Source organism: Marmota monax, unplaced genomic scaffold, assembly GCF_021218885.2.
Source record: "Marmota monax isolate L192 unplaced genomic scaffold, Marmota_monax_Labrador192_F-V1.1 WCK01_AAM20220418_F8-fsc00006, whole genome shotgun sequence".
Taxonomy (NCBI): domain Eukaryota; kingdom Metazoa; phylum Chordata; class Mammalia; order Rodentia; family Sciuridae; genus Marmota; species Marmota monax.
Genome location: NW_026693712.1, coordinates 25386132 through 25412038, shown reverse-complemented (window position 1 = coordinate 25412038; position 25907 = coordinate 25386132). Strand labels below are relative to the sequence as shown.

At 36.8% G+C, this 25907-nt stretch overlaps 1 protein-coding gene across 2 annotated transcripts in view; it reads right to left on the bottom strand.

Annotated features, from left to right (window-relative positions):
• Window positions 1–1623: 1623 nt before the first annotated feature.
• The window catches only part of Fbxl17 (F-box and leucine rich repeat protein 17), a 532270-nt gene continuing 507986 nt past the window's right edge, over window positions 1624–25907 (bottom strand). For both annotated transcript variants that reach the window (XM_046459970.2, XM_046459969.2), the window contains exons 8-9: window positions 22094–22236; window positions 1624–4507 (exon numbers count right to left, since the gene is read on the bottom strand). In XM_046459970.2, the coding sequence (XP_046315926.1) occupies window positions 4367–4507; window positions 22094–22236 (284 nt within the window). In that variant the 3' untranslated portion in view covers window positions 1624–4366. The remainder of the gene's footprint in view (window positions 4508–22093; window positions 22237–25907) is intronic.

Genomic DNA, 25907 nt, shown 5'->3' with positions numbered 1-25907 from the left:
AAGGGCATCTAGGTTAGTTCCACAGTTCAGCTATTGTGAATTGTGCTGCTATAAACATTGATGTGGCTGTGTTCCTGTAGTATGCTGTTTTTTTAAGTCTTTTGGGTGTAGACCAAGGAGAGGGACAGCCACAATGGAATATTACTCAGCAATAAAAGAGAATAAAATCATGGCAGTTGCAAGTAAATGGATGGAGTTAGAAAAGATAATGCTAAGTGAAGTTAGCCAATCCCAAAAACCAAATGCCAAATGTTTTCTCTGATATAAGGAGGCTGATTCATAGTGGGATAGGGAGCGGGAGCATAGATCAACTCTAGATAGGGCAGAGGGGTTGGAGGGGAAGGGAGGAGGCATGGGGTAATTGATGATGGTGGAATGTGATGATCATTACCATCCAAAGTACATGCATGAAGACATGAATTGGTGTGAATATACTATGTATACAACCATAAATATGAAAAAATTGTGCTGTATATATGTAATAAGAATTGTAATGCATTCTGCTGTCATATGTAAATTTAAAAAATTACATTAAAAAAAACTAGGTATCTGGTCATGTTTGGCTCAGAGCCATACTTTCATGAGCCCTGTTCTAGACTGCTGCTCCCACTTTGCTCCTGGCCACAAGAGGTTTCTTTTGCTTTTTCACCAACACATCCAATCATTTAAAAGTAGTTAAAAATATTTTAATAAACATTTTTAGATATTACGTAGCAGAAAATCTTTCATGGTTTCTATTCCATGAATAGTACCAGAAATAGAAGGTCTGCATTTAAATATTTACTTGCTTAAAAAATTTAGGGCAAGATGTCTCTAGCACATCTGGTGCTTCCTACAAGTCCAATTTTTTTTAGTAGGCCATAGCCAGATGCCTATTTTTCTAAATAAAGTTTTATTGGAATACAACCATACCCATCCCTGTTTTTTCCCTAGAAGCTTTTTGTATCTGCTTTCCCTACACAACATGTCCTCCTATTAAACTGAGGTTCTTCAAGAAAGGGCCCTGAACTGCCATTCTGTTCCACTCCTGAATGCTTTTGTACATATTTCCTCCTTTTCTGGGTTGCCTGCTCTTCCTTTCCATTGGAAGTTTGGTGGATTTGTTACTCCTTTACCCTTTATTGAAAGCTCTTCTGCACAGCTCTCCTTTCCCAAAGCTGCTGCTTGGTCCTTGGTGTGCTCCCCAGAATTATGCCCATTATTACAACTGCCATGCTCCATTCTCATTGTTAGTTTTCCAGAATGCCTCCCTGTTAGGAGGGTGGGAATAAATGTCCTTTATCTTTAAATCCCCAGTGCTTGGCACGTGTTTGTTATTCAATAAATGTTTTATTTATTTATTTGCTTTTGAAAAATTGAATTAATGACTAAGTAAATGAGTGCCTATTTAGGGAATGGAATTTTAAACAATTCTCTGTTTAAGCCTTCATGGTTTTAATCTTATCTCAATAATCATGACTAAATTAGAATCTCCTCAATCCAATCTTGTTTATTATTCTGGGTTAGTCAAACCTATATAACTCTGTAGTGAAACACACAAGGACACAGATTACTGCATGCATCATACCCAACCAGCAACAGGGAGGCCATTTATTGTCTTCTAAAATAAAACAAAAGACACAGTGCTTTGTTTCTCTTTTATTGCAACCCATTGCAAGGTCAAAAGATTCACGGAAATATAGAAACTACAAACCGGGTGAATTTTCTTTATCCACTCAAAAAGACATTAAAGACAAAGGACCAGAATTTTCCACTACAGCAATATATTTCATAGGCTTTATTCTGAAAATACTGTTGACATTTTGGAGAGGATAAAAAGCCCTGCATTAAACGTGTTCACATGTATGGATGACATTCTAAGCAAAAAAAGAAACTATATTGCCTAGAAAAATTATTTTAAGCCTCATTTCAAAGCATCTAATGAGAACACATTCAACAACCATCACAGGATCACTTGAGGTGATGCTTTTTCTGGCTGGTTTTTTTTTTTTTCTTTTTCTTTTTGAGATTAATGCTTTGAGGCTGGATATGTTATTTCTACAGATTTCTACAATATACCAAGGCAGTTTTCCAGGTTATGTTGTATCAGGCTTTTGGATTAGTCAACATTTTAAAGAATAAGTGCAGTCCCCCAGTACCCCCCTCCCCCCACCAAGCTAAAGCATGTTATAGTGCTGTACTTTAGATTCAAACAATTTAACATTAAAAAAAAATCAATTATACACTCTGAAACCATTTGACAACCAAACTGTAACACTCCAAATGTTATTACAACTTTGAACTGAAATTGTACCATCTATATCATAGATGGTTCTCCCTTCTTTTGTCCTTTTTAAAAACTATTTAAAATATAGTGTGACATATATAAAAATTAAACTTTTGTTTATTCACTCAAGCTACTATTACTATACATACTGTCTTATAAATTAGTTTTGGGTTAAAAATCAGTTAAAATATTGTGAAATAAGATTTTTCAGTGGTGGAAAAATGGATATGGAAATGATACAGTTCAATGTGTAAGAAGAAATACAGTTTATTAATGGTAAACATCTTTTTCTTATGAAAATTTTACTCCCTTCAAATTAAATTACTAACCCATTTAGCTATGGGAAAAATATTCTTGGTGCTTATTGACTAGATTTTCTTAACTGATTGGGATTAAAACAAAAAATGCCACATCAGAAACATGTTGACATAATCAAAGGAAACAGTTGTTTACAAAAAGGAGTCGTTATAAATACATGAATGACATTCAAATATAAGGCTATCTTTTGTTTCTTACAGCTAGTATCACTTTAGCAATATGGAATTTATAGGAAATGCACTCAAACCTCAGTATATCTGTTAAAGATCAAATAACAGTTATGTCCACATCAGGGAAGAATAAATAGCAAATTCACAAGTCAGGGTTTTGCTTCTAGTTCTACTGAGAAAGATAATCACTCTTTAGCTTAAAAAGGCTCCCTGCTGTCTTGATTATAAATCTAGACATAGGAAAGGTTATTTGAGCCTAAGTCCCTATAATGAATTAATTGTAAAGATGTGTGAAATCAAGACATATATTCATTTACTGATAGGTACTGTCTTAACTGAAAGCTGGCAATCTTTAATTAAACAAAAATACTTATTTCTGGCAAGTGTAAACAGAATCTTAGTGAACAGATTTTCTAATTTTTTTTCTTTTTAACTCTTACATTAGCTTGCAATAGATCTTTGCAGTAGCATAAGAACTATTCAAAAAATGACATGCACATATCCAAAAAATCTGTTCTAAAACCCAAAGCAAAAGAAAAAAAAATTCAGTAGGAAGATTGTCTACTTGTATCTCACTCATTAATCTTCTATTAATGTGACTACCCCCAAATTTCAGAAAAATGCTTTCATAATTACCAAAATTAACAAAATAATGAAATGATCTGTAGATTTTTAATAACTGCTCACCATTAATTACACTGGTGGCTTCAATGTGGATAATGCTAAGATTAGCTCCAAATATCACTAAAATATATCCTGACCAGTTACAAACCACAACATAAAAGCTAACACAATGTTAATGCAAAACCAAGTAAAATATTTAGTACTCAACAGAATGCATTTGTAGAATAATGAATAATTAACTTCTATGAGCTGGCCAGGGGAGTTCAGATTGTTGCCTCCATATAAAAAATTTACAAAAGGCTTTATTCTCTCTAGTCTCTAAGTCGCCCACCAGATAGCAAGTTGACCACCTGTGGACACAATGAGTTAGAGAGAGTCACACAGGATGACATGCTCCCCAGTGGCCTGGATGAAGGCCACTCTGTCAGGAAATGATTTACAAAGAAACCACCCGAGTGTGTGTGTGTGTGTGTGTGTGTGTGTGTTTACCCACTTGTAGGGGTACATGAAAGTTGCAGGTAACTTACTATGTATATATGTGCGGGGAATTTTGAAGAGTACTGGTTTCTAGGCTTCTAATTAGTGCAATATCACTTCTGTTCTGGTTTCACCAGTAGAAGCACACATTCTACACCATCAAAAAAGAAACTTGTCTTTTGGGATCTCCAAAAGTGGCAGAAATTAGAAGCTCAAAGTAATACGTCTAATTCTTTGACTCTATATTGAAACAAAGAGTTATTTTATTTTTAAGAGAAATAAGCCTTTGAACATAAAAACTAAAAGGTTTGTGGCTTTCATAATCTTCAATTTTTAAGAAAAAAAGCCAGCCCACCTGGTAACAGATAATGTGCATTACACTATGCAGTAGGCAAACAAGACATGAATATACACACTCCTGCACGCACACTGACAGGTGACAGTCAACACCTTTCCAGGAAATCACTGCCCTGCTGAATGATCCAAGTGGACCTATGCATGGGCAGGAGTGTTAGGAGGAGGCAGCAGACATGTTGGGGGTCCAGCCCATCTGGTAGGCTCTCTCCAAGGTCCTCTTGCAGTCCTGCAGGACAGTGCTGAATGTGATGTGGGGATACTGTTGCACCAGTTGTTCCACTGTCACTTCATTGACCTGCAACCCAAGAAGCACACCATTATTCACAGGGACCACCAATACCATGCAGCTGTCCATGCTCACTGGCACACTGTGGCCTTCTGATGGCATGACAACCCTCTACTTGTTTCTTCTTAGAAATGTGGGAAACTGTTTTGTGAGAAGATAGGCTTTTCTTTTGTCTCACCTCTCTGATTTCTCATTGCTATCCTTACCCTCACACATTTTTTCTTTTCATTTTTTTTGCAGTACTGAACTAGGGCCTTGGGTATACTAGGCAAGTGCACTACTACTGAGCTACACCCCAACCCATGGATCCTTTTTTCAAGACATAATCTCAAAAAATCAAATGTGTTTTCTAGAAGTACAAACAATTGTGATTTTGTCAAGATCTTAATAATGTCCATTGAAAATCTAGTGCTTGAGAGGTAAGGAAATAATAAGATAGCATTCTAATGCACATTGACATCCTTTTTAGGACAAATACTGTACAAAGTGGGAGAGGATACACAGGATTCTAGATCGAAGTACTAGGGAAAATGTTTATTTTTCTTCCCTTTAAATGTTAAGGCATTACAAACTTCAAGTCCCTTTGTGAAAAGGGCTGAAATGTGAGGAATCAATAATTAAAACATACATGGCTGGCAGGTCAGGGATGGCCCCACTAGACCTTAACCATCAAAGATACCACCTTGATTCTTGATTAGACAAGGCAATCAGACAGGCCTAATTAAAACTAACACCTTTACAATTGCTGTGCTGTGAAGGGATTAATTTGTCAATTATTTTTAAGCTGATTGCAGTTCATATCACAGAAGTCGACAGCTTCCTTCATCCTTTAGATAAATAAATGATTAACCTGAGAACCACAACTTTTAGTAGCTTTATTTAAAATCTTTATTGAACACTTGGGCATTTTCAGATATATCAATATTTCATTTATACTAAGTAAGCTATATTAAGTGAGTCTAAAAGAAGGCTCTTGTAATACATGTTTTTGAGAATTCCCCTTGATGTCCATTATTTAAAAAGATCAGGACCACCAGGAAAAACCTGAAACAACATCAAACCCTTACTGTTTGCTTTGAAAACCTGATCAGAAATATGATGATCATGAAGTTAGTTGTCTGTACTTTTCTGAAATAACAGTTGTCTGTACTTTTCTGGGTGATCTGGAAAAATATGTTCCATGTTATTGTTTTTAATATTGAGAACTAATATTATAGCCTTGTGCTTAATGATACTTAATCTCTGTTGGGAAAATTCTCTGTTCAAGACTTGCTTGTTGGAATCCTGCTTTCACTTTACTTCTTTAACATTTGATTTCTTTGACTGTAAAAACAGGATAAAAGTACTTATGACAAAGTCAAATGTTCTCTCTTATATGGGGATGATCACACACAACAAGGTGGTGGGAAGGGGAAGAACAGAAGCTCAGTGGAAAGGGGAATGAAGGGAAGGGATGGGGGAGAGGAATAGCAAAAATATTAGAATGAATCAGATATAACTTTCCTACGTACATATATGAATACACCACAGTGAATCTTTATGGCATGTACAACCATAAGAATGAGATTCTAAGTAGAATAAATTATACTCTATGTATGTATGATATGCCAAAATATACACTACTGTCATGTATATCTAAAAAGAACAAATAATAATAATAATAATAAATAAATAAATGTAATAATTATAGCTAACATAAAGAGTCCCCTAAGTGGTAGCTCTTACTATTGCAGCAGGCACTCACTCAATACATGGTTACTAAATGCGAGTTAGTTAATAATATGGTAGGGCAACCTATGCTCTATAGTGCTAATAAATATTGTTTTACCTATGAGATATTTCAGAACTAAACCTTGATAACTTTGGTTGTAATATTCAAAACAAAATAATCATAGGGGGAAAAGTAATCTTTAGAACATATTTTATACACAAGAAGAATCTATTCCATTAAAATGTTTTTTACAGGAGATGGAGTGCTGTGTGTGTGTGTGTGTGTGTGTGTGTGTGTTGCTAGGGATTGAACCCAGGGCCTTGTGCATGTGAGGCAAGCACTCTACAACTGAGCTATATCCCCAGCCCCAGAACTTATTTTAATTTCATAGTCCAGGTTTAAAATATTCACTGTTAGGAAATTCTCCCTTTCCTTTAACTGTGGTTCACTACAGTTGGTTACCTTTCTTCCTCCCACCACAAACCCAGAATGATGCAAGTTTTACTGAACGAAAGGTGAAGGCATTTGGTCAGAGAACCTTCAGAAAATCTGCATTGCACTGCAAAAGAAGGATATGTCATCTAAACACTTAGCATTCAAGGAACCTATTAAATAAAAAATAGATGAGAAAAGAATAGAGAAGAAAAAAACATTTAAACCTACTATAAAGACACAGGAACTATTTTCTGTGGTACATTTTTTTCCTATCTACACATGGGTCTGTACAAAGTTTTGTATGTAGGGTTGACAGGCAATTTATTTTGGAGAGCCAATTTTTAAAAACAGAAAATATCTCTGTGATAACTGTTTCCTAGGAAAAGGCATATAATTCACCTTAAACAAACCTGATATGTGAAGATATGGATTTATGGAGTATATAAATTGGGGATAATTTTTCACCTTAGTAAAAATTTTCATGGTAGGGTTAATTTATTTTGTCAGCTCCCCTAATATATTTTATATATCCTTTGATTTATCCACGTTCAATTTATTTATTTCTGTTGCATAAAGGAAGGTACATCTGTAGTTGAGAACAGAGATGATGCTATGTTAATTCTCTGACTTTCACAGGTATAGCTAAGAAAAAACAAGTTGGTTTCTTTTAATTGTATGAGAAAAAAAAAATGGTGCCACTAGTCCTCTGTGAATATAATGTGTCTTCTAATTCTAAGCAGTCCTTTAGCTAACTGTGCTCTGTAAATTCTAGAAAACAAAAACAGAAGGGAAGATGCGAATATTCCATTTTAGAGCTTTGTTGGGTAGGAATTATTCAGGGAAACACATATTCTCACACTAGGGAAAGTTCTATCTTTTACATAAAATGTCCCCTGATGATACAGCAGGACAAATTTTATATTAAAGTTATGTTCATTTACTTCTCAGAAGTACAAATCATGTTCATCTCCTCTTTGTATGGACCCCATAAGTGTTTTGGTGCTGTAGAGGAGTTCAGTGAAAGACACCAGGAACGTTCATTTTAAATCCTACAGTCACACACAGATTTCCAGAGATTTTTGTCATGCGCAATTCCGCTTGCTGGAATAAAGAGGATCGTTCTTTGTTCCAACTCATAAAATGTATGCAATATAAAAAAGGGACCATGGAGATAAAGGTGTTTTTTTTTTTTTTCCAGAATTTCCCCATGATTCCTGGTTTTCTGTATTCGGTTTTCCCCCTCTTGCTGAAAACTATCAATGGCAATTCCTACATTACACATGATATGTGAAAAATGCAGTGTATCTTCCTAAAGAAATATGCAGGAGTGTCATTTGAAGAAATTACTGTGATTAAAGAGGGGGGGAAAAAGCATGTACCATAGGTGTTTTAAAAAAATATATGAAAGATTGGATTTTATAGTTCTCTCTAAAGACTGCATAACCATAATTTAAATTTTCAAAATTATTATAACTCTTTTTAAGGTAGTAGCAATTTGTCTGGTATTTTAATCTATTTTGAGTTAACATCTATTAGCACTTTTTGAAAATGTGAGGCAAATTGCTATGCTAATTAAGGTAAATCACACCATAATTTCATTATATTGCTGCCGCTGATGCTGCTATGGAAGGGTGAGGAGAGAACCCTGAGAGTTTGGGAGATTCAATTTAACCAATTTATCTAGACCATCATAGTTCCCTCTGCTCCTTATCAGTATTTTCTCCAAAAAGCTCCAGGTAAGTAGAAGCCTAGGCTGGAATTATTTTCTTAATCATACCTGTTTTTCAAAAAATACAATTTCTGGTACAATTTGCTGAATAAATCATTTACATTGTGATTCTTATTCCCTCTTTAATTCATGTTATAAAACAGGACATGTTTCTTGTTAGGAGAAGAAATATGACATCTGAATACATTAGGTCACAGTTAAGAATAAACCATTTAAAGTCACTTATTCTTTAATGGAGGAAGTTTTTCTACAAAAAATGAACACTGTTTAAAATTCCAACAAAATACATTATTCCTAGAGTGGGGCTGTAGCTCAGTGGTAGAGCACCTGTCTTACACGTGTGAGGCACTGGGTTCAATCCTCAGCAACACATAAAAATAAATAAATAAAGACATTGTGTCCATCTACAACTAAAAAAAATATTTTAAAAAATGCATTGTTCCCAGAGAGCTAAGTTCCTTAGCAACAAAGAATATTTTAGTTATCTCTTTGTTTTCAGTCCTACACACACTGATAAATTCTTACCCCATTAGAATATGAGTTCCATGAGACAGAAATTTCTGTTGTTTTGTTCATTGCCAAATCCCTAGTATTCAGAGCACACCTAGCATAGAGTACATACTCAATAAATATCTCCTGGATAAATTAATATAGGAGTTGCTTAATGAATATGTATTATGTGGAAAAGCAATACTAATATATCCGAAATTCTAGAGATAAATTAATCTTGTTCCAATATTATGGCAGCTACAGTAGTAGCAGCTTAAAAAGTCTTGACATGGCAACCCCAAATTCCTTAATTCTTTGAAATTCATACCATAGTGATTCTTTGGGCTGTTATCTTTTCTGTCTGATATCACTGGGTACTTCTTTTTAGATGCACCTTTTCTGGAGCTTTCAGTAATTTCTCACAGGAGAATGAAGTAGCTCATGATGGTGGTTGAGCAATTTTTGCTATGTTGGTGTCCCTCAGGTTAGTACTCAAGAGATGACTAAGCTATACTTTGGATTCATTGATGGTGATCCTCCTTGTTGGAGATCAATAACACTTACAGACATTCTAGTGATACTAGATGTGAGCAGGATTCCAAAACTTTGCACAAATACCCATACAGTTCAGAGGACTTGATACTTTAGTTTGCACCATCAGCAGCCAGCTCAGGTTGGTAGACCAAGGAGAGGCTGACAGAAAACTTGGAAAATTTTGTGACATTTAAGGTTCCTTTGGATATCAAAGTTATCTGGTAGCAGAGAGGGAATGGACTTAGTCCAGAGGTCTTCTGACTCAAAGCAATGTTATTTCTGCTGATTTCTTGGGCTTCAGAAGTCTTTACCTCTACCTGGGAGCAAATGGAAATTAGAGGGGCTTTCTTTTTCTGGTTGGTTCTATTTGTCACAGTGGTGTTTGGCATATGGTACTCTGAGGAACATGCAATAGATTATTATTTCCAGCCCATAATACCCCACATTCCAGTGATAAACACATAATATTAGGGTTTTATGTGATAGGAAATAGTCAAACTCTCTTCTTTGGCATGGTTTATTTTGGCAAAATACTTGAAAAGTTTTGTTAACTTTTTACCCTAAGGAGCAATAAGGCAAAATAAGTGTATATCCCCATTTCATTAAGGATGGAGGAGGATGGGAGGAAATTATATTCAGTGAGCATCTACTATTTCCCAGCTCCTGGACATTAATCATAATATAGATGAACCAGGGCTCAGACAGAATTGGTATTTCACATACAGCCACACAACTCGTAATAAATGGGTTTGAAATCAGGACTCCAGCACACAGTGCTTTCTATACTGAACAACACTTTCCTGACACCTCAGTAACATAGTGAGGTACAGAAAGTGTCAGACTGGGGCCTACCCACCTACCCAGCAAAATGTTCATGACATTCATTTGTAGCTTTAAAAATAAAATGACTGTAGTTGGCAGGTGTGCATGTGCGACTCCCCCTTCCCCACAAGTCTTTGACAGTCTTTTCAAAATGGGTTCTCCATGGGGATGTAGAAGATAATGGAGCCCAATTGGCCTGCAGAATATACTGTTGTAGAGCTGTGGTTGCATGAATCTTTGAAGCCTAATAGAAATATGATGAACCTGCAAGACTAAAAAGAGAACTTTTGACAGAGACAACTACAACTATGGTAGAAACTGGTATTGCTTTCTCTTCCATCTCTCTCCTGAACATGTTTTCCCCTGTTCCAGAGGTAGACTGTTCAGTGGATTCCCTCTTGAAGCTTATATTCCAGCAGGGACAATGGACATCATCAAAGTTTGAGAAGTGCTTTTAGGGAAATGCAAGTTGCTGTGGAAGGAAGCCGGTAGCTAGTACCTGATGTTCTCCCAGAGTGTTGAAAAGGGCTTTCCAAAAGAAATATGTAAGTGGACTTCTGAAGGACAAGCAGGAAATCAGTTTGTGTATCATGTCATTAAATACATACATATAATGCAGAAAAGAAACCAGCTCATGAGCTAGTACTGAACAACTAATCATCCTTTACTTTGTAAACTATGCAATGTGTCTCTTGCCTCATCCAACAAACTGAAGAGTGTAACTGAAGTTATGTTCTTGTTTCAAATAGCTCTGCTTTGAGGAGGGGATGGGAAAAGAAGATGAATCTGTGTGCAGGTGGGAAAAGTAAGGTGCCCACAGTGCATCTGTGAGGTTTTACAAATAGCACACTCAGCTCTTGCCTTCTAATTCGGGTCTCTAGCCCTCACACTGGTCTGTCACTCTTCACAGACTCCTTGGGCAATGTCACTCACTGCTAGCAGCCCCAGGGGCTGACTCCTGGCGGCCTAGAAGCAGACTCTTGTCTCTGGAGCAACATGCCTCCGGAGTCTGCTTCTCTGAGTTATGTGGCTCTCTGCGAAACTGTACTGGATATCCGTGGAACCTGGTACTTACCAGGTGCCAGCAAGTGTTTGTGGATAATGCATATTCAAATAAACCCCACTGCTCTTTCAACTACTGCCCAGAGACTCCAAGTTAGGCACACATTGAGAAAGATAAAATAAGAATAATGCAAAGCTTAGTACCACCTCAAATTTTCATGTAAAGGAGATGGGTCATCGAAGTGCAGTTTCAAATATTTTAAGTGGAACACTAAGAAAAGAATAAAAGACCCGATGATACATTGACTTTTCCAGGACCCTCCCCAGCCAACATGCACCATCCCTCTGTGGTCTGCAGAGTTTTATGGTTTTATTTCCCTCCGTCTGTAGCAGGACTTCTCCTGTCCCTGACTGGATGACCTGACATTCTACTCAGGTTTCCCTTTGGTTAGAGCAGGAAAGTGGAATCTGCCACCATTTGTACAGTCTCTCATTTCTTTCCCTTCAGTAGCAAGGTGAAACTTCCTTGAATAGCACCCTATTCCCTTTCTTTTGTTTATAAACAACTTCACATTCCCTTCCTTTCCTCTTCCTTTCTTAAACCAATACCTTCTGCCAGGAATCCCACAGTGATTAATCTATAACCAATATGGATGCATGTTTAGTGGTATGGGATGAATTGAATTGTGTCCACAATCTAGAGTACAAACAAGTATGCAGTGGTTGTAATCCCACCTGCTCATTAGAATCAGCTGGGAGTATTTTTCATCAACCCCACCCCCCCATGCCCAGGGTATATTCCAGACCATAATGATATCACAATCTTGGTAGAGAGGGACCTAGACATTGGTATTTTTAAAGCTCCCAGAAGATTCAATTGTGTATTCAATTGTGTAGTTCAGGTTGAGACCTATGGGTCTAAAGCTGACTGAAATGATCACAAAGGGCACAGGTGATTCCTGCCCTTGGGAATCTGAAGGCAAGACCTAAATTAAGATTATTAAATACAAGTGCCCACCTACTTCTCATATGCCCTCTATATTAAACCTAGTCCATAGTTCTGGAGAAAATAAATGGGTGCCTTTTTTCCTCTGAAATATTTATCACTGCTTGAAACAAAAGATGTTTTTCTTTGAATGAGGGAAAATCAGATTGGTTTCTTTTTAGTCAGCATCTGGTCTCTAGTTTAGCACAGCCAAAGAAGGCTGCCACCCAATCTTCCCAAAAGCTGAAGGAATGAAAGATTCCTCTAAGCACAGTTTTCATATGGACCTTGTTCTTCCTCAAAGGACTACTCATGATGTGGACGGAGAGGGTACTCATGAACGAGCATTTAATACAATTTTAAGAAGAAAAACTGAGTATCTCATTGAAACCTAAAAGTCACCCACTGAATATGGGAGTCAGCTGATTACAGAATACCCATAATGCAGTATGCCTCACTCATGAACCTCATATTAGTAGCCTCAGGTATATAAGGATGTATTTTTTAAACATAGAGGTAAGAAATATTACTCTTGGGTGGCAAAAAAGAACTCATCTAAAAATCCCAAAACATAGAAAAAGACAGATACAGAGAGTGCAATGAACCTGACAGAGGCAGGCTCATAAATTCAGTCAACTTTGTCAAATGCAGTCATTTCATTTCAGAATCTGCAATGATTGAAAGTGCTATGCTCTGTCAATATCACAACAGGCCTGGCTTCATGCTGTCTCTTTTTCATGAAATGTAGGTTGCCTGTTAACACTAGCACTGCTTCTATTCACTTGAATTAGCACAGTGAGAAAGCAGCAAAGAACCTGGGAGGATGGGGATCATAGAAACGCCTGCAGTGTTAAGTGAGAATTGGGGCTTGCTAACCTGAAGCCTCTAATTAGAGATTAGTGTGACAGGAAATCCAACAACCAGACTGTCAGAGAAAAAAAAATTAGTGATGTTTTCATCCCCTGTATCACCAAGCAATCCTCCACCAAGAAGGATGTTTCAAGCCAAGTACAAGCTCCAGGTACATGGTCTTGCATTGGTTATTCTGAGCTGCAAACTGCTGGTCATGGACTTGATCCATTGCTCAAATCTGTATATTTGCACATGCTGTGCAGATGAGATCCAAAACAGATGTATATGGGACACCAGGATGGAAAAAGTCACTTAAGAGAGTCATCTACAGTGCTTTAAATGCTTCAGTAAAAGAGCAATTATTTGAAAAAACCTGGGCCCTAATAAGATAATTAATGTAGTCGCTGAGTGGTAAGTGCAATGTATTTATGGAACACATCTGGGTGTTTCTAAATTAAACTCTTAAGCTGAAAAACATAATTGAAGAGGAAAACTCTCTGAACTAAAATATGTTTTCTTTTGTGCCTAATGGCTGTCTTGATTTCAGTTTTTATTTTCTTACATAAAGGCTAGGGTAGTGGTAATCACCAAGTGGGCACCTGATGAAAAAATATCTTTCTAAAATTGCAGTTTCCATCCAGTAGAATTTATGGATTTGACCTGTTTCCTGAAACAAATTTATTATCAGCAAAAGTTTATTCTGTATGAATGTGACCAGGAAACCTGTAGATTAAAGAACCTGAAAATAAGAAATATGTTTTGGTTTTCAGAAGAGGAACTGTACACAAATCAGAATGTTCCAATGTTGCACTCTAAAGGATGCCAACCAGACAGCAGAGGCCTGAGTTCTGTCTGTCCTGGGTCCCAGGTGCTTTCAGCCATCCTCAGAATTCCCAGCTGTAGCAAACTCATATTAGCTCCAAGGTGGAACCCTTCTTATTTATTTTCTTCCATCCAGCTGCTTTTTACAAAAGGTAGTGGGATATAATTATATTCAAACTTGCTTCTAGCTATCAATACTTTCCCAAATCAAAATGTAGATTTCAAATAAAGCAATAAAAGGAGGGACACTCTGGTTAAAGAGACTGCAAATGAAAAACACAATTTAATCCCTCTCTCCGTCCCTCCCTCCCTCCATTCATCCATCCACTCATCCAATACTTATATATCTAGCAACTAATATGTGCCAGCCACTGCTGTAGGTACTGGTAAAATAACATAGAACACTTCCATTCTAATGAGAAGACTGATAGGGATGAGAAAGGTAAAAATTAATTACCAAAACAAGTAAGAGCTAACGTTGATTTCCTACCTCATATGAGGAAATTTACACAAATTAACTCATCTCTCTCAGTAACCTATGAGATAAGTCCATTTTACAGATGCAGGGTGGAGACACAGAGAAGCAGAGTGGAGAGAGGGCCTACAAAGGAGAGAATGGATGCCATATAGATGCAGCTGCCAACAGATGGAGCAAGCTGGGGACAGAGATAGCTACTACATTTGGTGACAAAGAGGGCACTGGTGACTTTTAAAAGAGCAGCACAGTGTCAGGGTGAGGATGGAAACAGATTATAATGAGCAGTGAGAAAGTGAGGAAAACTGTTTCTAGACAATCTTTTTCAGAAATTTAATAATCAGGTGGCAGAAAAAAAGAACTGTAGAGGACTAGAGCCGAAAGCTGATTCAAGATCAAAGTTGAGGATCTTTGTTCAGACTAAACCTAATTTTAAATGTCCCCTTTAGAAAAATAATTTGCAATTTCACAGTATTCTAGTTGTCTGTTTGCTTGTCTGTCTTCCCCAGGAGGCCCAGGATCCATGGGGTAGGAAATACATCTTGTTCACTGTTTTTCCTGACCTGTCACCTGTCACAGTGACTGAAGCAGAGTAAGTCACTCAATAGATATTTACTGAATAAATGAATAAAATATATTATAACAGTAAGGGGAGAAAGTCTAGGGTTTCCTCTGAAACACTACTTACAAACAGGAACAGCATTTTCTCTGGGTGCAGCATGGTAGGGGGCCTGACACCTGCTGCTGAATGCCAGGGTCTCACTGCAGGCGGAGCTGTTTCCCTATCCTCCTGCAGAAACCCCTCAGTCTCTTGGGCCACTGTAGGACACGCATGTTTCTACTTGGTCTGTTGTTTGGGACTTCAGGGATCTGACCTCAGTTATGTTAAGGAATCTTTTCTATTTCTAAATTTAAAAATTAATACGATATTATAACCTAATTCGTCCATATTATTATAAAGCCAAATCAAAGCTCCAAGGAGATTATTTACTGCAAAGCAATGATGCTTCAGGGTACCTTCAGGCAAATTCCAACATAGCATTCTAAGAGGTTTTCCTCTTCCCTCCTTTTTAAAACAAACCTAGTGATTTCATTATACATCAAACCCATCCCATAGCAGAGGTGAGCAAAACACAAGCACCTGTTTGCAGTCCATTCTCTTAAAAGTTTTAGACAGATGTCAGTTTTCCTGAAGAAACAAACAAATCAAGTCTTAGCCTGGACACTGGTCATTTGACATGGCAAGTCTTTTTTTTAAAAAATCTATTATTTTTTAAGAATTGCTGCCTAAGTTTCAGGAGGCTAGTTTTTCTTTCTAAGATCTTAATGTAAATTGATATTCATGGCTAGAATATTATGACTCTGCTAAGGATAGGTGGCTGTTCATATAGTAGACAAATGATTCCATGGAAGGTATGTATACAAAAATAATAATAACAATAAAAATGGTAATAAAAGTTAACCTTTATTGAGTGCTTACAATGTGTCTGACTTTGGGCTAAGTTCTTTATTGGAAAATTTATTTAATCTTGTAATAACTATCTGGCATAAATGTTATTAGCATCCTCATTTTTCAGTTGACTCTCAGATGAAACTGACTGAGGCTTTTAAAGATTAAGATCTTATAGATAGTGAAGTGACAGAGGTAGAATTTGAAAACTGACAATCTGACACTGGTGTTTGCCAATTTGACCTCTTCCATAAAGCTCTGTGCCAGCATTTCTTGGTTTAGTATTTAAATGCTGGAAGTACTTTCAATTCCACTTAGCAGTTCAAGTGAATAGGGTTGGAAGAAGAGGAGATGGGAGCGCTTGACTAAAATGAGGTTGAGAGGTAAGCTCTGAATTTCAGCTGATGTGTTTTTCCCTGTTTCAATTACCAGCAATAATCAGGAGAGGGTTGTAAAACCGTGTTTTAAAGTGCTCCTATGTGAAAATCACCTGGAGAAACTGTTTTATCAGCAAAAGGAACAAGATGCTGATGCTTCAAGTGAAGGACTTAAGTTCAGATTTTAGAGCCCCAGCTACACTCTCACCATTTTTCATCACCCCTTTCTTTGGGAGCACTCCGCATGATGGGCTGTTTGGGTGATGGTTACGTTGCTTGTGACAGAGGACTGCACGATCTAATATAGTCAGACCACTCCTGTGTTATTAGGACAGAACGTTTTCTTTTTTTCACTTTATTTTCTTTAATATGGCATTAATTTTGAATCTTAAATTTTGGCTAAGGGCAATCCGAAAACAGCTGTGCATATGTAGCAGGGAAGAGAGGAATCCCTGCAGGTATACACTCTGTTTCATGGCTGAATTGCTACCAAAACAGTTCTGGACACAGTGACCCACAAATTATTCTTCCCTTAAACTGATTTTTCCAGTTAGTTCTGTATATTAGTTACAGAGTACTGTATTATTTTCCCCATAGGGCTTTCCTGCTCATGATTCCTAAACAAGCTGATAAAAATTCAATCTCCACAGAAATATTTAAGTTGTTGAGGCTTTCTCTTACCATAATTACTTCCTGAAAAATGCAGTGGTCAAATTTTCCTGAATATTTTTATGTTCAATTGGGCACACAAAACTTGGTTGGCCCTTGATCTCACAAGGTTGTAAAGCAGACTCCTGGCTTGAGGAAAGCTGGCTGGTTTCTGTTACTTGCTTTCTGTATTAGCTCCTCATTAATTTTGTTAAATAAAATCTACCATTTAAATGAGGAACTCCCTGCAAAAAAACAATATTTCTTATGTTCTGAAGAATATAACAAACAACATTTATTAAAAGAAATCACCCTTCTCTCTCCTCAACTAAGAACTTTAGGAACTAGGGCAGGTGAGGAGGAAGGTCTCAGCAGTGGCAATTTGATGAGAAATGAATTAATTCGATTATTTTCACAGTGTGGATCAATAATAGTCAGTCTCCACAGAGGCCCCTGGCCTGAAGGCAGCTGGATAATCAATAGGATCACACAGAGGCGACTCTCCTCCCCCAGCAGCCTCTCTGATCTTTTCTGGGTCTACTCTTCACGCCTGTGTAATTCTAATTTATGTCAACTAGAAATCAAAGAAATTCCAAGAGGCTTTGGTCATAGACATTGGGGTGGAACTTTCACAATCTATTTATGTCTATTCCTTAAGTCAAGAGGCCCCACGGCCCTCCAGGCGCCTCTACTGGCCAAGGAGAAGAGCTCCTGGCAGAAGGGCAGCTACCCATTTAGAGCAAAGGCACAGGAACTTCCTTGGGTAAATCAAGGCACACTTTTCTCCTTCTTATCTATAACTTGAAGGGACATAAGAACTAAGCATGTTAAGCAAAAGCTTTGCCAAGAGTGACTCCCTCAATAACGCTCTTTAATGATACCCCAGACGCTGGCATTTTCAAATCAAATGAACAGTGTATAAAATTAGTTCTGCATGAAGTTAAAAAAAAGAAAGAAAGAAAGTGAAAGGGAGCTTTTAAAAGCTCCAGCATTTCTTCATCCAACTGCTTTTCACAAGGGTTTGGCATTTGAGAATTGCTACGTTTATGATGCTATTCACTGCTCATAATTCAGGCCCTGTGTCTCCAAACTTCAGTATTAACACACACTGCAGAGGTTCCCAAATCAGCCAGGCTGCCTCTGGCGAGGTCTGGTTTCTCAGCCAATGCCATGCCACTGTGCTCCCTCCCTTCCCACCAACCTTGTTACCCCAAACATTTTTCATTAACCTTGAACACTGCATTTCCATTTGCCCTACAGCTTTCCCATGAATTTTTTTTTTTATCTTTTCAGTTTTGTTCTTCATCCAAGCTGCCTTGTAAGAAACGAGGAAAATACCATATTATTAGAAGAAACAGATCTGTAGCAAGTCTAGAATTCATTGAAGTCATAAAAACAATTTCTATGACCGAAGTCACTGTCTATAATTGTGGAAATCAGAGTACACACACATTGCTCTTATTAGAGAGTCCCACTGATTATACAAGATTTTTTTTTTAACTAAATCACTAAATAAATGTGAGTTAAGTTGATAGGTGATTTCAGGTCAACTCTAATTCCCAAGGTCAAATAAGCCTTTGAACAGTCTTTAAGAATATAAGCTCACCCCAATTCATCAAAGCCGTCTCACACAGTGTTTTCTTCTCTTAGTTCTTACAATGCATTAAAGTTTAGGAGATTATGTGGCGTCAGCTTCAAAACCTCTAACATGCTTATCCATCCAGCAATCAGAAAAGCTACTCAAACAGGATCTTCTTAATGCACTTCCTAACTTTACAACTTCATGGGGAATGCTGCATTTGTTGAATTAATGGCTGGAGGATTCCTCCCTGGGAATCAGCAATGTTGCCATCAAATTTACTGCAATTTAGCTTAGACATTGTTTGATAATCCAAGTACATATTATTGTTTTTAGCAAAGAATAAGTTTGTGTTTCTGTTCTCTGCTTACCTAAGGGCAGGGAGGGAGAGAGGAAAAACATTTTTTTCTACAATACAGAAAAGACATTTTAGTATTCTTGCAATTCCTCAAAAGCTGGAGTGAGGAAGAAAGCACTGGTTTGGTAAAGTATAACCTTTGAATTATATGTAAGTGGTCCCAAAGGAAACTTATTGCTTGTGGAAAAAAAAAGTGCAACTAGACTTCAATATTTCTCAGGATAACAGAACATGAGCACATGGACACAAAGACTTCACAAGCCCATCTCTCTCCAATGCAGGGATCTCATTGTCAATATTCTTGATCAGGGGGTTAATTGTGTAGATATTGAGGTATCTTGCTCCTTGGCAGGCTCTAGCAGGTATGTAGAAAGGGGAGGAGAATGCAAACTAATGATTTTATTAGTGGTTAGCAGATCTGGTTAAGGCACAGGATAGGCCCATATTAATTTTGTTCTTCAGTGGCACAAATGATCACAGATTGAGGCAGTGGATCTTCCCCATGCCCTAATACTTGCTTTCCTCTATTTTTTGCTACTATTCTTATTTTTGCCTTTATTTTTCTTGTTACTTTCTCTTTCCCTACCTACATAAACAGATTTATATTCAACTCACTGATTTCTAGCACTGCAGATCTTTTTTCATTTCTGTTCCTTAATAGATAGTTATAAACTTGAACCCAAATTCACAGCATCCCAAGGAGGTATGAGGTTTTTTTTTTTGGTAAATTATGCAGAAAGTGCTATTAATCTACTTTCTTCCTTTATTTTCAATTTCCAGTCAAAATGGGATAGCAGGTAATATAATTTTTTCTCACTTGGAAATTCAAATATTATAGCACAGATTGATAGGATGACATTAATGATAAGAATAATCAGTAATATAAGGTATTTTATATATAATAAATGGTGTTCTAAATGATTTTTAAATATGTTAACTCATTTCAATGCTCACGATTACAAGATAGGTACTAGAATCATCCTCATTTTACAACTAAGGAAACAAGTTTTGCCTAAGATTACATGACTAATAATTGCAGAATCCAGATTTGAACCTGAACTATGGCTCCAGAGAACATACTCTCACTACTAATGTCTTTTCTTCTCTACTCAAATCTTTCTTTGAATCTCTCTGATAATTTAAACTCTGGAAATGGATGGCATAATGCAAAATTTGAAAGCAGAATAGCTGCTTTAGTCTCGGTTTCCATCCAACTAAACCAAGAAGTAGGCCTTTCTGTGCAAGGCTTTACTTGAATTTTGTGTGTGGTTTAGAAATGTCTTCTGTTCTCACAGAACCCTGTGTGTTTGGCTCTGAGCTGACTCGAGTCTCAGAAAGCCAGACAGCAAGCTGGGCCCAGTATCTCCTTGGTCTGGGCTGTGCTGCAGCAGGCTATGGCCAGACAGCATTGTGTTAGAGCCAATGGACTGGCAGAGTAACTCTATGGTTGGGAAAGGATTCAGTGGCTGCCTAAAGAGTGTGCTATAATGCTTAGGGATACTAATAACTGGAGCAACCTCTCTACCTCATTTTGAACTAATTTTCATTTGGGACAAATAAAGGACTTGAATTCCTTAACTTGAAGTCAGCAAACTTTTGGTCAGAAAATATGTCTGGTATGATCTTCTCCTGTTCTAACCAAAACACATAACTTCTATAATTCACCTCAGCAACTTAGTGAGGCCCAAAGCAAATCAGTGAGACCTTGTTTCAAATAAAAAATAAAAAGGACTGGGGATGTGGCTCAGTGGTTAAGTGCCCCTGGGTTCAATCCCTAGTTTAAAAAAAAAAGAATGGGCTAGAAACATGGTAATTGGTGATTTCTGAGAATGGCTCTGAATGCCTAAATACATTTGAATGCTTATATTTTAGTGTCCTTGGTTTGACAGCACTCATGTAGCTTTCCTTCTGGTTAGAAGGTAGAGGAGTTTTGCTGTCATTGTTTTCTGTTTTTACAGCACTCTGCCTATTGTAGATCCCTTAGGTTATTTTGAAAAAAGTCATTTTAAAGTGACAGGGTTAGTAGCAGCGTTAGATTAGTTAATAGTGAGATCTGAGGGAGACCTGCAACCCCTGGGTCTCACTTGGTTGCTAAGTTACAAAATAAGTTGCTTTCAGGCTGACTGATAAAATATATATATTTAAATCTGTTAAAAATAACTGGCAAATGTCTAGGATAAGTTGGGATTTAAAAATATTTGGAGAAAAATTGAAGTCAATTATAATTGTGCAAAAATGACAAAGTATACAAGGGATAAGGTCCATTTGGTCCATTTTTTTTTTGCCCCAAATTTGCTACATTTAGAAAATATATGCTTTTTGAGAGGCATGTGTATTTACTTTCACATTCTTTTGCTGAATTTGTCCCTAATTATCATTGCACAAACAGCACACATATATATATTGGTGTAAGATGCCAGATACTTTCTTAGCAAATATCTGAAGTGAACCTTTTCCAAGTAAGTAGCTGGAGATCCCCCCTCGTCTGCTGAAAGCAATGGACACAAACCTCGAAGAACTTGGTTGAACAGCTTTTGGCCAGAGCCTAATGTTTCTGTGCCTACATTTTCTCATCTTGACAATGAAAATAATTATTTCTTAGATTTGTAACAGGGAAAACATGTAAGTTGTAAGGGGAAAACATCTGTTTAGTGCCTGGTGTTCAATACAAATTTTTATTATCTTTTTTCTCAAAGTGTCATGTGTTAAATGTGGCACCATTTTTCAAACTCACAATCACAACCCTGGCCAGCACCATAGGCCTTCAGCAGAGCCTCTGGGCCCATTTCTAATCATCTGATGGGAGTGGCATCCGATGTGTGGGGAGACATAAACTCCTACACACCCCCTCACTGATCCTTTTCTTGCCTCCAGACAGCCAGAATACAGAGATGTTGAGCAATGAAGTTATATACTTAAAAAAAAAAAACCAATGTGGCACTGTTCTTTCTACCTTACTGTTGCAGGAAAATTTGAACCCAGAATAGAATTTTACTATTAGACCCTGCAAATTGTAGTTTTCTTTGCAATCTTTTTAATTTTGGCCATTGGGCTTGTGAATAGAATGTCAAAATCTAAGGTAACTGTGTTTTGTTTGTGATTGTTTTTTTCATTATGCTTAAGCACAAAATTAATTATCAATCATATGTACACACACACACACATATATATATATATATATATATATATATATATATATATATATATACATATATTCTTACTATTAAACACACAGGTAAAGATACAGAGAAAAGAAAGAGAATACGATATTGAGCTATTCACTACACTGATATGTAGAAAACAAACAATTTGATAGATGATTCTTACTTTATCACATCTCATCAGCCCCAAATATCTCAGAGATTTGCTGCTCTGTGCAATCAGGGTGGCTCCTTGATCTGTAATTTCTTTGCACCATCCAACGTCCACAGTCTCTATTGTCATGCTATATCGCCCAATAGCTATTAGTGCTGCAAAGAGAGACAAAGACAAAGCATTATTATTAGGAGTATAAGGTATCTCTATCTTTTTATGACTATTTCTCTCATTTCCTCACTAAATTTGTTCCTGAAATGTTGTGTGTAAATGAATGTTTTATAAACTAAATTAAATTTGAAATGCTTTAGGAAAGATTGCCCTATGACAAACCCTTTTGCAAAGTGAATAATCATTCCATAATTTCCCTTTCATTGGACAAAACCTTTTATCAGTTTTACTCATTACAAGGTTACCTCTACTTTCAAATATTCATATTTGCAGAAGGAATAAATTAAAGTGAATTACAGATATAGCATTACAAAACCCTCAAGTACTAACTACATTTTGTCCCAGGTAACCTTAACAATTTTTTAAAAGAAAAACTCATGCAAACACCATTTTGAGGTGTGTCATACTGCACGTGAATTTCTTTACTTATCAGCATAATTTTTTCCATCTGTTCATGACCTGCAAAATGTACAAGTATATAATATTTTTCACATTAGTCCTTTTTGAGACTGTTAGAAATTAAGAGTACATCATATATATATAGTTGAATGTAATTGGTGCCATGCTAGAGTGCAATAAAGTGAATGCATTTGTTATGGCAAATTTCTTCACAATATCAGAAATCTTCCTTCTATTAACATTTAAAATGAAGCCTGCCATCTGAAAACTATGACAGTATCTCCGGTGTTCTTGACTGTTCAGCATTGTGCCACTGCTAAAGTGCAGACACTTATCCCATAATCTCCAATATGAACTACTTATCCCTGCAAAGCTCCATAACCCAGAGCCACCAATCAGGAAATGAAGCTCTTTTTTAGAGACTTCTGATTTGATAGTTGTTCTCATCTGTACATTTGTGAAACATAAAACAGATTCCAATACCTCCAGGCAGAATAAGTTCACAATGCACTGGTCTGAGAATGCAAACCATGAAAACAAAGCCACAACTATTAAAAAGGAAAGAGAAATGGTTGCTAATTATTTCCTTAGATAGCATGAGTTGATTTCTGCAACATTAAAGGTGGATAATATTTTATGAAGAGTGTTGGCCAGATTGATAAAAGCAGAATTCATTACTCATGTAAATAAAAATAACTCACAGAAAAGATCACTTGGCAAAATCTCTTTGCTAACCTAACTAATATTTATTTATTTATTTATTTGGGTATTGGAGATTAAACACAGGGGACCTTGACCACTGAGACACATCCTCAGCCCTATTTTCTATTTTATTTAGCGACAGGGTCTCACTGAGTTGCTTAATGCCTCACTAAATTGCTGAGGCTGGCTTTGAACTCACAATCTCCGAGCCTTAGCCAGTGGGGATTATAGGCCTGTGCCACAACACCTGGCCAGTAACTTTTATGCTTACTAGAAAACTAATGTCCATTGCATTCCAGCATGAAAGTACCCTAAGTAGCCAGATATTTAATGTTTATAAAAACAACAATCATGATCTCAGTGTCTTATAGTAAAAATACCAAAGAGAAATCATTCTAAGTTCCTCATGCCATCAGTTGGTTACTGTTTTCATCTTTGTGCATGCTGTTTTGGTATTTAAAGCTTTCCAGATAGGGAGCAGGGTACTGAAATTTTCCAACCACTAAATGTTTGGAAAAATGGTTTGAATACTATTTTTGTGTAGTAGGAGCAATTTCCTAGGTTAATTTCACTGTTGTCTCTGACTTAAGAAAATTGCCACTCTCTCTGGTATTGTTGTAACTTTCACTGGTATGATATCCTGAGGATCTGCTATGATGAATGAAGTAGGAGATACATAAAAGAAATCTCTTTCAGTACAAAATGCTAAAACTGTGATTTTTTTTAAAAAAAATCTTTTTTTTTAGTTGTAGTTGGACACAATACCTTTATTTTATTTAATTTATTTTTATGTGATGCTGAGGATCAAATTCATGGCCTTACCCACGTGCTAGGCAAGTGCTCTACTGCTGAGACACAACTCCAACCCCTAAAACTGTGATTTTTAAAAGATGACAAAGCACACGTTACAGGACAGCCCAGTGTTGGTAGATTGTCTACAGTTGTTTTTATTGAGGTTTAAGACTAGTACACGAAAGCTTGAACTATCCAGGAAAAAAAAAATCAAATACTATGAGAAACTTTCAGAGGCTGCTTTATAAGCAAATGAAGAGTCACTAGTATATACGCCAGGGAAAAAGATCACTGGTGTTTGTTGTTTTCCTTTGTGTTTTCTTTCTTGTCCAAATTAAAGTATATAACAAATGAGATGAATCAAGATATTCAGGTTTTGTTTTGACCTAGTTCTATTTACTGAAGTTAAAATTAAACTTTATTGTCCCTTAACTCATTTATTCAATAAACACCTCATGAGTTCTTAAGCATTTCTGCCAACAATTTATTGACCACGTTCCCTATGCCAAGCCCTGAGCTAAAAATTTTAGGTGCATTGTCTGCTTTAAATCTCACAGTAACTCTATGAAGTCTTACTGCTATCTCTACTTTAAAGATCAGGAAACTGAGTCACAGAGAGATCAAATAAATTTCCTAAAGTCTTAAGACAGTAAGTGGGGAAGTGAATTTTAAGTTGGGAGCCAGCACTCACACCTGGTTGCATATCAGATGTACTAAATCAGAATTACAGGGCCAAGCAAGCACCTGGTAGTTCTAATAGGTTGTACTTCCAGCAGTGGAAATATGTTGTGATGACATGCTGAGCCTGTGCTGGTTACTGTGGATACTGAGATTCATTGAACTCAGAGGCTGGTTGAGTAGGGTGTTTGGTTAGTGGAGGTGGGTAGAAAAGGGGAACAGTCAAGTAAATAGGATACAATGTTATACTATTCTTCCTATTCCTAATTCCGTCTCACCTTTCATTTATCAAATCAAAGGTCAGCTTCTCAAACCTACTCACCCTATCATTTACTAAAACTGGAAATGTTACTGTTTTTACGTTTCTATGGCCCTCTTCCCATATTAGCATGATAGCTCCTATTCCCTGCTGAATGCCTAGCATTGAGTACATGCCTGGAATAGAGTAGATTCTTAAAAATATTAATTGAATATGCCACTGACTGTAGCCTCTCATTCTTTAGGGGAGGAGGGATATCATAAAGAAGCTCTCACAGAAGAGTTAAGCTAGGTCTTGAAGGACAAAAAGAATTCTCCGGGGTGGGGGTGTTGGGGAAGGAAATAAGGATAAATATTCTGGGCAAAGGGAATAGCATGTGCAAAGAAAGGGTAGAGAGATGAGAAAGGACAAGGGAGTTGCAGGTCATTTTATATGGCCCAAGTAAAAACAAGTTCAAGGAAGTGGCGAGATTCACTACAGAAATATTTATTCAGTGATTAATGATACTGGAGTAGCCTCAAGGGATACAGAGTAGCAAAAAAATGCAGAGTCCTTAATGTCATGAAGCTTATATTCTAGTAGAAAAGAGAGTGTGAAACAAATAAACATCAAAGTAAATATAACCCTAAATTGTGACAAGTGCTCTAAAGGAAATAGGCTACTACAGAAGAATAACATTCAGATGGAGAGACGGGTGGCAATCAAAGAGCATATCCCTGAGGAAGCTATTCTTAATTATCTCTGACAGTCCTGCAGAACAGTACCCATTTTAAAGATGAGAAAAGTAATGCCCAGCTCTAATAAAGTGGTAGAAATACAATACAA